Source organism: Ochotona curzoniae, unplaced genomic scaffold (assembly GCF_017591425.1).
Source record: "Ochotona curzoniae isolate NIBS_2020 unplaced genomic scaffold, NIBS_Ocur_1.0 contig_2210, whole genome shotgun sequence".
Lineage (NCBI taxonomy): Eukaryota > Metazoa > Chordata > Mammalia > Lagomorpha > Ochotonidae > Ochotona > Ochotona curzoniae.
The window spans coordinates 360276-375782 of record NW_024465369.1 but is presented as its reverse complement, the minus strand read 5'-3'; the positions used below and the strand labels follow the sequence as shown (position 1 = coordinate 375782).

Below are 15507 nucleotides of genomic sequence, written 5' to 3'. Positions count from 1 at the left end.
GTCAGATTCTGGTAACACCCCTGTTCTCCAACTACCCAGCCACCCAGGAGACGTGTAAAACAGTGGGACGGGATTCTGCCAATCCCTCTGTCAGCCAGCCTGGCTCTGACACAAGGGAAGTGCAAACAGGAAACTCAGAGCAAGTCTCTAAGTTGGCAGAAATCCTGGAGTCAGAAGACGGGAATGTGTGCTAGCCCCAGACACCTCTTCCTCAGACTTGCTTTTGGCCACTGGTTGGGTTGCCCACCCACCTGCACTTTTCCTTTTGAAGTTCAGTGCTGAAGAATGTCCACAGATTCTCCTGTTGTGAAGTCAGCTCTGGGAAGCAGCAAGGCTGCCCAGTCACTAATTCACCAAACATTATTTCGGTGCCTACAACTCCCAGGAACTGAAGGAAGAGAAGAGCTATCAATACAAGATCAACTCAATACAGTTTTCTTCAATGATCAAGGTGTCCAGCATTACAAAATATAACTGGTAAGAATCAACCTCACAGGCCCAACATGATGGCTTAGTGGTTAAATCCTCACCTTGCATGCACCAGGACCCCATATGGGTGTTGATTCATGTCCCAGCTATTCCACTTCCCATCCAGCGCCCTGCTTATGGTTTGAGAAAGCAGTAGAGGATGGCTCAAAGTCTTGGGACCCTACACCCATGTGAGAGTCCCAGCAGAAACTCCTGACTCCTGGCTTCTAATTGACTTAACCCAGCCATTGTGGCCACTTGGAGAGTGAACCAGTGGGTGGGCAGCAAATCTTTCTGTATCTCCTTCTCTGTGTAAATCTGCCTTTTGAATAAAAGTAATCAGCCTCACACATTTTGAATTGCTTGAATAAGACTGAAAAGTCCAGAGACCATTTATTCCATTGCTTGGTAAACATCCTGGGCATTGAGCACAGAGCAGCTGATCACTAACTGCTTGGTGAATCAGCGCGAATGGGTTCAGAGTGCAGTTCTTGGAAGGTGAGACTTTTCAAAGAGAACATTTCTGGAGATAGAAACTGTTTGGAAAACAGGCTTCAAATAACACCTGCTAGCACAGTTTTATTATAGATCAGTGATCCAGGCATTGTGTGGCTGGCATCTCTGTTCAGGGTCTGGAGGTGTGGGTCAAACTGAGTACTTTCCAGGGGTCCTGGGGAGAAGCCACCTTGAGATTCATGCAAGTTCCCATTTCCTTGTTGGTCCCCAGCTCCAAGTCATGACCTACATTCCTGCCACGTGGTTTCCTCCATATTCAAAGACAACAAGAAATTCCTCCCTTTGTCACATGGTTCTCCTGCTTTGACCCTCTGCCTTCTTCTATCTGATCTCTACATCATGTGACACAATATCCCTGTTTGAAGGTCCATGGACCCAAGATCTTAGTCACTGCTACAGAATCCCATCACTGTAATTGCTAGACGAGCATTTGGTTGAGGAGCTGGGAGAAGGTATGTGTACCTCAGGCAACAGGCATTTTGAGAGCGCATCTCAGAGTTCCTCCTTCTGAAGAGAAACAAGCAGAAGTAAAGCAAGCAGTGCTGAAAGCTCCCTGAGCATTCTAGTGTGAATGGACTTCCACCAAGGCAAGAGCAGCAGCTGCAGCCAGGAAATTAGAGTCCATCAACCTGTCTAGCAGTCCAGAGCTACTGCATCCCCAGCCCAAGAGCAAGGTAGAAAAAATCAAAGAGTGCAAGGCCCATGATTTCTGGGACTTTTGAGTGGAGTTGCAGAGAGAACACCCAGGCTCCCATCTGAGAAACATCTAACATGACTTATCCTGAAGTGTGGGTGGAAGTGGTCCAGGAAGGCTTTGTGGAAGGAAGAGGGATTTGAGAGTGCTGTGGGGCCTGGACAGGTCATTACACAAAAATGTCAGCAAGTTGGAGCAAACCCAAACTAAGCACAGCTCCCTGGAACTACCAGCCATCAGGCCAAGGTGACACTGGAGCAATTTGGGACTATGGGCTGAGCAGGTATGAGGAGCAGAATGGAAGCAGAGGCACTGAAAGGCTGTAATAGCAGGTGGATTTGGGAAGCCGAAGAGGTGAAGGACTCATTATTGACAAGAATAACTCGCTGTTATCAGCTGCTCCATGGGGCTGAGGCCCCGTGAAGTCATCTCTTTTTGCACCCTGGCATCATGCCCAGATTGTTTTTAACCCATTGTGATGTAACAAATACTGTTACTCAGCGCAGCAAAACTGATTCCTCTGTGCTGGTTTATTACTTCAGACCCCTAAATGATTTCTACAGACACATTTCAAACCCCTTGGCTATGGTCTTGTCTGGAACTGTCTGATTTAGCCCACCAGGCTAGGTTTCTGATACATGAAAGGTATTGCTGCAGAGTTTACAACCTGTTTTCACCCTTCACAAAATCTGGCTTTCAAGATAATGGCCTTTCTAAAGACATCAAGAAATGCAGCCTCCATTCCCAGAACTGATCTATATGCTTGGGCCAGGCAGCGTCCACTTTGTCCTTCCCTGGAGTGCTAAGGTGCATGCTGGGCCTTGAGGAAGTTAGCAACAGGAGAATGCAAGGCAAGAGAAATGACAAAACCATTAGCTTAATATTTTCAAAAATGCTGTCCCACCACATCATCATACTATTATCCTGAATACTCCTCCCTGTGAATCAGTGGTGAAAGGCCTACTTAAGATAGTGTTTAGAGTTGTATCTGCATTAACTTCTTGTTAAGCAGAGTTTAATAAAGACTATTAAACACTTTCAAAATCAATCTCATTTCATGCTTAGTTATGGCGGGTACATAAGGGTAAAGCTAATATGCAGGAGCCAATTAGCACAGATGGCTCCATTGCTCGGGGGATAACAAACCTTAGGTGCCTTCCAGAATGGCTTGGCTTTGTGGATGCCTCAGAGGAGTCAGACCCCCTTTTGAAGACAACATCTTTAGGCTTAGACTGTGCAGAACATGTGTGATGAATCATGAACGTCTTCAAAAAGGCATGCCCAAGAGAAAAGAGAACGTTGCTTCCCACCTCCCTACTCCAAGCTTGTACTCACTCATTTGTTTGTTCAACTCACAAATACTTGCACAGCTGGTACAGGCCAAGTCCTGTGCCAGGGTGGAGCTGTGGTACTGAGAAAATCCTCCAGAAAGTAGACATCCAATGCCTGATCACACAGTTCACTATTGGATGACACCTGTGAGTATTGCTTCCGGGGAGATGCAATGAAGTCAAGGACCATGGGAGATCTGAGGGTGGCATGAACCGGGTGAAGGGCATTGCCATGGCAATAAGGCACAGGCAGAGCATGGAGTCAGACAGAAAGGTGTTTCAGGCAGAGGAAACTACACCTCCCAAGGCCACGTGGTAGGAGAGAGTTCAGCAATGAGGGAACTGAAGGAAGAGCCAGGGGCAGAGCAATGAAGGGACATTTAGGAGCTGAATTGGGCCCTTCAAAATTTTCATCCCAGTGTGTCTTTATTCATACATAGGGTCTTTAGAGGGTAATTAGGTTACATGAGGCCATCAAGGTGGACCCTCGTCTGGTCAGGCTTGGGCTGTAACACATAAAGGAAGAGACACGTGCAGTGTGCCTGCTGTAAGGGTGCAGGGGGGGAAGCTCCTGGGGATCACAAGGAAAAGGCAGCCATTTGCTAACCGAGGACAGAGGCCTCTGAGGAAACTAACTCTGCTAGCACCTTGCTCTCAAATGTGTAGTCTCCATGACTGTGAGAAAATAAATGGCTGTGTGAGAGCCACCCAGCCTGTAGTCCATCTCTAGGGCAGCCAGGATTAATATGAAGAGAGAAATGTAATTTGACAAGAGCTGGAAGGGCAGGCTTAAGCCAAGGATCATAGTCTGTATTCGACATGAGAAATATGGGAAGCCAATGGCCAGCCTTCAGCTTCTGGGGTTGAAGATAGGGTGAAGAGGAGACCTCACAGACAGCAATAAGGGAAAAGAGGAGATGGTTTCTGCCAGGGATGGCAAGCTGAGGGAGAGAGGCTCCCTGGGGAAACAAGAGAGGAAGAAGCACTTGGTAACTCAAGTTCTCTGAGGGAAGGAATGTCGACACCAGGGAGCTGGGCCTTCTTGCCATTACAAGGACAGAAAGCAGCAGCCAGCACTATGATCCTACTGGTTAATCCTCGACCTGCAAGTGATAGCATCCCATGCAGGCACCAGTTCGTGTCCTAGCTGCTCCACTTTCCATCCAGTTACCTGCTTTTAGCCTGGGAAAACAGAGGATGGTCCAAAGCCTTGCAACCTTGACACTCATGTGAGAGACCTGGAAGAGGCTCCTGGCTCTGGATTGGTTTAGCTTCAACCATTGTGACCACTTAAGGAATGAATCAACAGGTGGAAGATCTTTGTCTCTCCTTTTCTCCCTGTAAATCTGCCTTTCTAATAAAAAAGAAATAGAGCTTTAAAAAAAAAAAACCTAAAGGACAGCAGTAGTGCTGACTCATACATTTTCTCTCCAGTGCTCAGGCGGTGGGGAGGAGTTGACAGAGACTGGCCATGAGTCCAACAGGAAATCTGGTCTGTTAAGGTGGGAGGCAGTCTTTGCCTCCCAGTTCCAAATTCTCCCTTTGTGCTGTGTCAGCTCATAAATGTCTGTCATGCTGAGGAGCTTCACATTAATAAGCCAAACACGTGGTTCAATGGAGGCCTCTGCTGCCTCATTGCATTTTGGCAGCTCTCATGGGGCATGCCACTGAGGCAGATGAACAGGTTCACTAATGAACAGTGACTCGGACTCCAGTATTCCCACCTTCTCCAACTATGCATCCTCCGCAACAGAGAAGTGAAATCCAGGAGACAGCCTGATTATACAAATAAAACAGCATTATTATATTTGCCTGCCAGCCTTATCACAGGACCCGTGCAGTTTATGACAGACATCACAAACAGGAAGTAAACACAAAATGCCAGTTATTACAGCATGTGCCCACCAAACAAATAATGAGCAGAAAATAGAGGCAATAGCATGAATATTAGAGGCAGAAGTTTTTTCTGGAATATCCAAATAATTGAGTAACAATGACATGATCATATCCAGTAAAATGTCCCTAATTTGATTTTGGTGATATTTTTCTAAGAGACTGGATTGGCATGTGCTTTTACATCACAGAAAAAGCCTTTGTTAAGAGAATTAATGACAAAAATTGAATTGGAAGATGAATATTTAATCAATAAGATTCTTACCACATTTTAGATTTTTTAAGACCTCCATTGCCATGCAACTCTTGGTCTGTACTATACTATGAGGATTTATTTTTAATCTAACTATAATTTTTGGTTATGACCTGCAAATGAGCTATAAAATGTCATCAAATCAAACAAAAAGTGCACCAAAGAAAATCATGTCAGCCCCTGAGAGATAAGGTCTATTCCAATCAGACCAGTTAGTAATAGTGGAAGAATAGGAAAGCTGACAAGGATGCTGTCAAGACAGGTGCTTCAAAGAGGATAATTTAGAAAGCAAAGAATTAAGGGAAGCCTCTGAGAGGAAATTCTCTCTATGATCCTGCTGAGATAATAAAACAAAGACTATTCTATAGTTCTGTTAATATGCCCCTTCCAAAAGCCACATTTGATTCACTCTAAGAATTATAAACATCATATAGTTATAATTATAGTCTATATTTATAAAATATAGGGTAATTTTTCCCATTGTTTTCGTGTTCAACTTACAAGATATTTTTTTTCTTTTTGTTTGAAGATTTATTCACTTTTATTTGACAGGCAGATTTCAGAGAGAATTTTCCAATTGCTGGTTACTCCCCAAAAAGCTGGAACTGCCAGAGTCAAGTTGATCTTAAGCCAATATCCAGGAGCTTCTTCTAAGTCTCCCACGTGGTTCCAGGTGCCCAAGGACTTTAGCCATCCTCTCCTGCCTTTCCAGGTCATAAGCAGAGAGCTGGATGGGAAGTCAAGCAGCTGGACATGAACCAGTACCCACATGTAATGCTGCCACCACAGGGTAGAGCTTTAGCTAGATTTGTCACAACACTGGCTCCAATATAATATTTTTTGTTTTCAGGTGAGGCTTTGGACTCCATTTTAGGAGAAATAAGTATAAGAGTTTTTCCCTGGTACTGATTATTCTGTGATAGAAAGGACGCAACTACTTCTTAGCTCTAGCAGTCAGTGCTATGCCACAGAAGGTTAACCTGCTGTGCCAAACACTGGCATCTCTTATTGGAGCATTGGCTATAATCCCAGCTGCTCTGCTTCTGATCCGGTTCCAAGCTAGTACACCTGGGAAGCCGGTGAAAAATGGCCCAAGTGCCTGGCTCCCTGCCACTCATGATAGGAACACCTAATAAAATTCTGAGCTTCTGACTTGGGTTTGGACCAGTCTTGGACATTTCAGCCATTTGGGGAATAAATCAGTAAATGCAAGATATCTCTGTATCCCCATCTCTCTTCCTTTGTGTCTTCTCCTCTATCATTCTGCCTTCCAAATAAGTAAAATAAATCTTTAAGAAAATTACAGCACTCTTTTTTTTTTCTATCTCTGCCCCTGCCTCGTCCCCAGTGTGTGTGTGCTCTCTCTCTTTCTCTCTCTCTCTCTCTTCCAGATGCCCTTGTTTATCCTTTGTATCTGATCTAAAACCCTAGAAGACATAACTGTTGCCCTCTTCTCCCTGTCCCACTCCACCAAAGTGTAAACATACATCAACTTTATTTGTAGAGTAACCCATTACAGCAGCTACTCCTAAAGTGCTCACTCAAACACACATGATGGAGGATGCTCCTACAAAGGTACCCTCCCATGCACAATCCAAGTTGATGTGTAACCCCCACCCTGTCTCTCCAACTTAAGAAAGCAAGTGAGAATGTGAAACGGTATAATTATTATGAAGTTCTGAATCATCTATGGTGCCCCTTTTTTGCTGTCATTTCACAGTTGCCTGTAGAAACTCTTCTTTGTAAATATGCTTGGAGACTGATCTCTGCCCTACAGATAGCTCTCTAGGACATAGCTACAAACAAGGCCCTCAGTCTGCTCACACTCTTGAAAGGTATAAATTAAAACTGTATTTCTTTTCTTTTTGATTCCATGTTGTTCCACCTTCCTGGGTAACATTTGCTTGCACACTGCATGGGCAATAGACACAAAAAATGGAGCCCATAGACCCAAAAGCTGTATGCATTGAAAATTCCTGCAAAGAAGAATGTAGAAGGATGAGATGAACTACAGTTTACACATGGTTTGTCCATCAAAGGCTTGTGTGTTGGAAGTTGTGTCTCTAGGATGGCAACACTAGGAAGTGATGAAACTTTTCAGAGGTTTAGCCTATAGGGAGGTCCTTATATTGTTGAGGGTGTGCTCTCAGAAAGGATTAAGCAGGCTCTTATCTGGCCCCTTGGAATTTCTTGCAAGAGGAAGTTATAAAAGCCTAGACTTGATCACTGAGCTGTTGTCAGGATTCCTGTATTGCAACGGGATAACTTGTTACCCAGCACATTCGTGCCACTGCCACCGACCAGTACCAAGGGATTCTGTTCCCCCTGTTGGACTGCAAGCTTCCTGGGGTTTCCTATTCTATTAAAAACACGAAACAGTTGTTTGCATTCCTGTGCTGTTACGGCATACAATCCCACAAGAAATGCTTTTACCAAAAATAATCTCCTGAGCTGACAGAACCAGCCACAACCAGCCCTGCACGGAGAATTGCTTTATGGTCCATGATAACACTAAACAACACACCTGTGATGACATGCCCTCTTTATACATATGACATATATAAAGACATGATTTACCAAGGCAATGTTCAAAGGACTTTCCTCTCCCTTTCCTCATACCTATCATGATCTGCTGCTTTGTTTCATCCACTTTTGCTCCAATTACCCTGACTTCCTTAGATGCCCAGACCTCCCTTCCCATGAGATGATCAATTTGGACCTCAACACAATTTGCCACTTTATTCCTCCAGGTCTGTAATAAAAATAAGCATCCTCTTTCTTAAAAGTGAATTTGTGTTTTACAAGAATTTGTGTATAACAAGAAGGATATCTGGCAACTCCACCATAACGTGGCACAGCTAGGGAGCACTCACCAGAACCACAGCCTAGGTCACCACCATGTCGTTGAAGCTCCCAAACACTAAGCCAAATGAGCCTTGTTTCTTTATCAAGTTGGCTTGCATCACGTATTCCAGTATAGCGTCAGGAAGCTGATCTGTACAAGATGGACAGCCTGGGGGAACCTTACCCCAAAAGGGATGCTCCTTTCTTACATCGTCACCACGCAAGAGACAAAGACACCCAGGACTTTTCTCCAGAACAGGCAGAAATCCTGAACGCAGGTCTGTTCTGATTTGGCCACATTAGCTGTGAGCTGACTAGAATAACAAATCTGGTGCTAACTTCTTGCAGAACCAAGCAGGAACAGAGCTTTTGCCTTATTACTGTTTCTCCTGCAAATTACTCGAGAGCTAGTAGGCGTCCCAGGATCTCTTTCTCTCCCAGAGTTCCCAATTTATTCTCATTATTCCCCAGCTCAGGACCCCAACAATACTAAGACTCAATAGTTAAAGATGCAGAAAGGAAAATTAATATTTTCTACATATACTTCCTCATCTTGGGTAGATTTATGAACTTTATTCCAGTTATGTAAAAGTTGGCATTTTTATCCAGGAAGGGGGGGGGGGCTTAATTGTGTTTTTATTGCCCCCAGAACTCTGAAGACATCTTGTGCTATGTTGTCATTTACATTTCACATTAAACTCAAAATATGTTTGAAATGAGCAAATATTTGTTTTAATTTGATCCATCTGTTAAATGAAATACTAAAAAGACAGTTAAATCACTATATTAAATTCAACGATGTGTAAACAATTTATATGTTCATTTGTTTTGGGTTAAAAAACGCCCTAAAGCTCAAGCTTTATGAAACCCACAAAGTGAATTGCATTGTATTAATCTGATAGGTTTCGACCATGATTTCTTCCTTTCCACTCCATTAATTTATTTCCTAACTTGAGTTAATTAGTGAAGTTTCCATTTTTCAAGCTCCTTGAAAGGCACTGAGAGAGGGGGAGCTTGGCAAGCAGTGCTGTGCAGGCCTAATATAGAGCAAACAGGCTAAAGGCAAACACTAAATTCCCTCCAGACATTATCACACATTGAGCACCTGATTGCAGTCCACCATCTTTATGCCAGGAACACAGTGGGTGACTAACAGAACGCTGTTTTGGGAGAGAGAGAAAGAGCTTAAAGCAAAGAACAAGAGCAGCAGGGAGAATCGCCAACACGATCAGGCAGTCTTCTAGGTCCTATCCATCTCCAAATAAAAGTCTGATCCAGGCGCCAGGTTAATTGTGGCCAGCATCAGAGCAGGAGTTTGAGTCCTGGGTGTTTCACTTCAAATCAAGTCTCCTGCTAATGCAACTGGGAAAGCAATGGAAGACAGCACAAGCATCGGGCCCCTGCCACACATGTAGGAGATGAGAATGAAGCTTCTGGCTCCAGGCTTGGGCCTAGCCCAGGCCCAGCTGTTGCTGTCATTGAGAGAGTGAACCAGTGAAACAAAAATCTCTCTCTTTCTTTCTCTCTCTCTCTTTCTTTCTCGTTCTCTTTCTCTCTTTCTCTTTCTCTCCTTCTCATTCTCTCTTTCTCTCTCTTTCTTGCTCTCTCTTTCTCTCTCTCTCTCTCCCTCCCCCCTTCCATCTTGACCTCTCTGTCAGTCTGTTTTTCAAATAAATAAGTCTTGAAAAATGTTTAAAGTTTGTGCTAAGCCAATTCGTTAAATCATTTTTTTAAAATTGATTTTTTAATCTGAAAAACTGAATTACAGAAAGAGAATGAACACGAGGTAGAGAAGAAATTTTCCATCCACTGGTTTAGTCCTGAAATGGCCACAACAGCCAGAGCAGAGCCAAGCTAAAGCCAGAAGCAGGAGCTTCTTCCAGATCTCCCAGGTGGGTGCAGGGACCCACCTGACTTGGGCCATTCTCCATTGCTTTCCCAGGTACATTAGCAGACAGATTAATTGGAAGTTATGCAGCTGGGTTCCTATACGGGATGTCAGCATCACAAGCAGTGATTTAAGTTGCTATACAAAATACCCATTCACTATTCAATTCCATGTTACAAAATGGAGACAATTTGATATACAGAATTCAATGGGGGAAGATCAAAGAGTTACCCAGAGACATACAAAAAACAAACAAACAAAAAAAAAATAAAGCAAAGGAGAAATTAGGAAGAGAAAAACAATAAGTTCTTGCTGTTTCTTTTGGTAAACATCTGAATTCCTAGGTTATATTAGGAGGTAATTGAAGACCACCTCCTAGTTCTTATTTATATATTGATTCCTATCTGTCTAGGACACAGCGCTGCATTGTGAAAGGAGAAAGGAAGAGAGGCAGAGAGAGAGAGAATGCAAGAAGGGAGGGAAGAAAAGGAATTCATCACACTGAAGTATACATTGCAGCAATAAGTTTAAACTATGCCTAAGGGGACACAGAAGAAATAGCAACTTTACAAAAAAAGTTCAAGCTTTAGACAATTCCATGTTGATACTTTCCTGGAGTACTTTAAGAAGCAGCCAGTGGATGACAGAGATGGAGCTGGGAGGGGAGTCCTTCACCAAATCCCCAGTAACATCTGCCGAAACTCTCTGCTCTCAGACAGGATGGCCCTGGGAGGCAGCATCTTCCTTGCCACAGGCCTGCCCTGCTTCATTTTCCCTCCACCCACCCCAAACCTGTGTGAGTCTCAGGCACACACTCTCACCTCCCTGCCATGACAACAAGGTGGGGAACCTCTTGAAGTTGCCTCGAGTTGATTTTGAACGACTTCTCTGGCGGCTCCCTAATGCCTCCTCTCCAGATGGAATACTGCTCACCTGGCACAGCTGAGAAGGCAGAGGCAACATTTCAAAACTGAAAGCCCCCTCCTCTCATTTCCTACAGTGTAATCAGGACAGCTGGGCGGGGACTTGGTCTGGGGAGATCAGGGGCAGCACTGGAACAACTCGGAGCTCTTTCTGCCTCTCCCCAGTGACTTCCAGTTTTTCTCACTGCTAACTCTCTGAGCCCTGGAACCTGTTACTCAGGTTTCCCACTAGAGAGCAAATAGCACCAAGATTGTATTCCTTCTCCTGGTAGCCACAACAGAGAGGGGAAAGGGAGAAGGAGGCAAGGAAAAGCATTCCGTCCATCAATCCCTGCTCTACTCCCAATTCCCACTCACACACACACAATGCCATCTGCTTCCTCCCTCTGCTAAAAGCCTCTGTTCACACAGACCTCCTGTGTCTCCATTAAAGGCCTGTATCTCAGAAGATAGAAACAGGTCCCCCTTCCAAGGCCTACAGACTGAATTATTTTAAATTCTCCCCTCTAAGTGGAGAACAGGCTTCAATCTGCAAAACCCACAACAAAAACCTCAACCACAAGCGGCATTCTCTGTATAGAAGGTATTTAGGCAGATCAGCCCGGTCCTCGGAATCTACAAGGCTGGGTATTCTGGTTCGGATGTAACAGACCAGGCTACTATATCCCTCTGCCATGGAAGGAACAGGTCAGGTCCACGACAGCCAAAACCTGAGCACCACCCTGGGGAGTGGGCCTGGGAGTGCCAGCTTGTTAAGACTGAGTCACAGATCACTCCAGGAGGAAGACTACAGAAGCCTGGCTTCCCCCCCACACACACCAGAAGGAGAGAAATGAGAATAAAATCAAGTGATCCGTGAAAACCTCTCTCTCCCAGCTTAGATAAACGAGCCCCCTTATCTCTGCAGAACTTGGTCCTTTGGACAGGACTTTCACCTCTCCCTCATTACCTAATGCGTCCGTCCCATTTCCCCATTTACTAGCCTCATTTTATCACAATGTTTATGGGCTGCCCCAGGTGGAAGAGTTGGTATTGTGGAAGATACCACGGATCCCTCATCTACACACTTTCCATCATAACCCAAGCACCCAAACACAGAGACATCCACAGCCCCAGATCAGTGTCAATGTCCTTTGCAACCTCCATGAATTCAAGATCACGTGCGCAGGGCAAGCTTTCCTGTAAAATTGACCCCGGGTGCAGTAGCAAGGACAGCACAGGAGGCAGCCCTCTGTTGCCTCCCACATTGGGACTTACTGAGGAAGATGATGGTCTGCCTCCTGGCGGTCTTGCTCTCCTGGCTCTCCGTCTTTCTCAGTTGCAGCTCAGGTCCAGTTCCAACCAGCGTGCCCGTCTTGCTCCTCCTGAGCACCTGCATCATGTTCCAGCACATGAAGGCCACGGCAACCAGCACCACGAGGTAGACGATGAAGGCACCAAAGATGCTGGACTGGAAGACAGTCCAGCGGCTGGACAGGTTGGTACAGATGGACATGTTGGAGGTCTCGGGTTGTTCATGGTGGCGGGTACGGGTGCGGTTGCAGCCACGTCCCTGGACACTGGGCACATTCAGCAAAGGATATTCCACGCCCATGGCAAAAAGCAAGGGCAAGGCCACCAGGGCCGACGTGACCCAGACAAAGGCAATCAGCAGCTTTACCTTGCAGGGCCCTGACAGGGCCTTGTACCTGAAGGGGTGACAGATGGCCACGTAGCGCTCGAAGCTCAGTGTCAGCACGTGCAGCAGCGTGGCGTAGCTGCATGCTTCGAAGAGGAAAGTGTGAAGCTTACAAGACAGGGAGTAGCTAGGTGTGGTCAGGGGGTTCCAGATGATGCTGTAGAACTCCATGGGCATGCCAATGAGGAAGACCAAGATGTCCGAGCATGCCAGACTCACCATGTGGTCCGTCACTTCCTTCTGCAGGTAGCCCTTTTTCTGCAGCACCTGAGTGACCCGGATGGTGATGCTGTTGCCCAGGATACCCACCACAAAGATGAAGAGGTACACCAGGAAGAGGGTGATTTTGATCCAGGTGGACACCTCAAAGTTGGGCACATGGCTGTGGTCGATGACATAGGAGCAGTCGCTGCTGGAGGGTCTCGGTGATGCCATGAGGACAAGGTGCCCGTGTCACAGGCTCTCAAAACTTCCTAACTTTCCTTTCTCCTCCCAGCACACACCCCAGAAATCTTGGCTGCAACTCACCAGAGTGGACGCTGGCCTTCTCTTAAGTTCTGGTCCCCGGGGAACTTGGTGTTTCAGGTGCTTTCATACAAACTTCCTGGAGCAACTCAACCTAGGAGAGGCCCGAGGCACCCGGGAGGGTGGAGTTTGGGGACGTTCTTGTAAGAGCGAGGGGAGGAGCAAGCGCGGAGGGAAGGGGCTCTGATCTCCTGGTCTAGATAGCAGACCCGCAGCTCCTAGGCGCGCCCGCCCTATGCTTCCTCGCCCCGGGGTGTGCACTGCACCTCCGACAGACTGTTCTGCTCTCTCCTTCCAGCTTCCTGACGCTGTCCTGCCCCGGCCCGCCCCACAGGAGCACCCTCTCTGGGCTGCGGGAGGCGGAGTGGTCAGTGATCAATCATTAACCACACCAGACTGCTCAGCGGTTGTGCTGCAGACCTAGCCCCGCGGTGCAGTTTGACTCAGCACACAGGCATGGTCCCCTGAAGGTGGCAGCACCACCCGCGTCACTTTGGCGGCCACTGCCAAGTCACTCATTCCCCTCTGCCGTGACCTGGACGAACTTCTCACGGAGAGGGAGCCGGAGCCAGAGCCCGAGCCAGGGAACAGCTGAATTAAGCTCACGGGCTTGCAGAAAGTAAAACTTGTCCTGGTCCCAAGTCTGGCCCCTGGGGGTGGGGAGCCAGCAGGTGCCCGCCTCCTGGGCGTTCTGCCCTTTGGGCACTAGGGAAGTTGGCTGCAGTGGAAGCCGGCAGCGAACGCCTGAAGCTCTGGGAGTTTCAAGCAGGGCCCTGTCTCGCCTTCATGCCAGGGATCCGAGGAGCGCGTTTCCGTTTCACTGCGCCACTCTCTGGCGCCGGGAAGTCCCTCTTAATTGGTAACATGCATATGCATGAAGGTGGCACCGTTGGCCAGGGTGCTCAGGATGGGGAAATGCAAACTTGAGCGGGAGCTGTGTCTAGAACAGCTGTGTCGAGGACAGAAGGACCACTGTGTCAAGATTTATTTTATTTGAAAGGCAGATTTACACACACACACACACACACACACACACATACACACTCACACACATCTTACGTTTGCTGGTTCACTTCCCAGATGTCTCCAATAGCCGGGACTAAGCCAGGAGCCCCTTCTGGGTCTTCTAAGGGAGCACAGGGGCCCAGCACTTGGGCCATCTTGGATGTCTTCTCCAGGAACGCTAACAGAAAGCTAAATCTTAAGTGGTGCAATTGGAGCTCTAACCTCAGCCATAAAGCCTATCAACATTGCAGGCAGTGGCTTAACTAGTTTTGCCACAAGACCGGCCCTGAGCTCCATATCAAATATAGCTTTAGTGACATTTTCCCTCTTTGATGAGAGAACAGCCTCTAAAGAATCCATTTTGATTTTATTCCAACAGCATAAGGGTGGGAGGTGGGTACAGGGCAGGGAGGCAGATCCTTATGCATGACTGGATTCATCCAATAGAGACAGCCAGAAGGGCTTGGGACATTGCCTAATGGGACAGGGAGGGGGTGGGACAGAGCCCATGTCCCTCAATATCAAAAATTACTGCTTTGGCACACAAACTGTGGCATGTAACACCAGCCTCCCATATCAGAGCACTGGCTTCTCTGCTTCTGACTCAGCTCCCTGCCAATGCACCTGGGAAAGCAGTCCAAGACGGCCCAACTGCCTGGGTCCCTGCATGCACATGAGAGACCCCAGCAGGGCTTTGGCCTTCTGTCTTCCAACTGGACCACAACTGGCTGCTGCAGCCAATCGAGGAGTGAACCAGGGGATAGAAGATTCTCGCTCTCTCTCTCTCTGTGTACCCTCCCACTCCTCAAAAAATATCTAAATATCCTTTAAAACTAATAAAGAACCACTGTCTTGAAAAAAGAAAAAGGTTTGCTTTATCTGTACAAACAAAGGGCCTAACAAAGGCTGAGTGCTCCAAATATCCCTAAATTATGTGATCATTTTAAAGACAAACTGACTGGGGTGTCCAGAAAACAGATGTTTCCTCTAAGGCCATAAAAACATGAATGAGAGGGGCAGGCAGAGTAGAATATCAAGATAATCCTGCAACTGCAGTACCAGTATCCCCTGTGGGTTCAAGTTCTAGACCCAGCTGTTCCACTTCTGATCCAGCGTCCTGCAAATGTTCTGGGAAAACAGCAGAGGAATACCCAAGTTCTGAACCCTGCGCCCACATTGGACATCTAGTGTGGGAAATCACTCCTGGATTTCTGCCTGCTTGATCTATGTGGGAAGTCATAGGCACACAGCACACTATGTCTCTGGGGGAACCCCTGACTCTGATTTCAGCTGACTGAGACCTCAGCTCGGCCTGTTCATTGGCTATACAGGTGAGGGTGGTGGGTTGTACCCCAGTTTCTCTTCGTTGTCCTTGGACAAGCTGGAACTTCCTTGATAAGCAACTCAGAGAAGTCTGTGTGGTCCCACAGTGTCTACCAGCCACATGTGGTATATGTGACCTTCAGGTGACCTATAGACACATGTGGTA

The 15507-nt window shown here is 46.6% G+C and overlaps 1 protein-coding gene across 1 annotated transcript in view; it reads right to left on the bottom strand.

The window, feature by feature from the left end:
* The window catches only part of GPR39 (G protein-coupled receptor 39), a 183011-nt gene extending 170088 nt beyond the window's left edge, over positions 1-12923 (bottom strand). Inside the window, exon 1 of the mRNA XM_040971984.1 lies at positions 12068-12923. Coding sequence (XP_040827918.1) covers positions 12068-12923 — 856 coding nt within the window. The remainder of the gene's footprint in view (positions 1-12067) is intronic.
* Positions 12924-15507: the final 2584 nt, after the last annotated feature.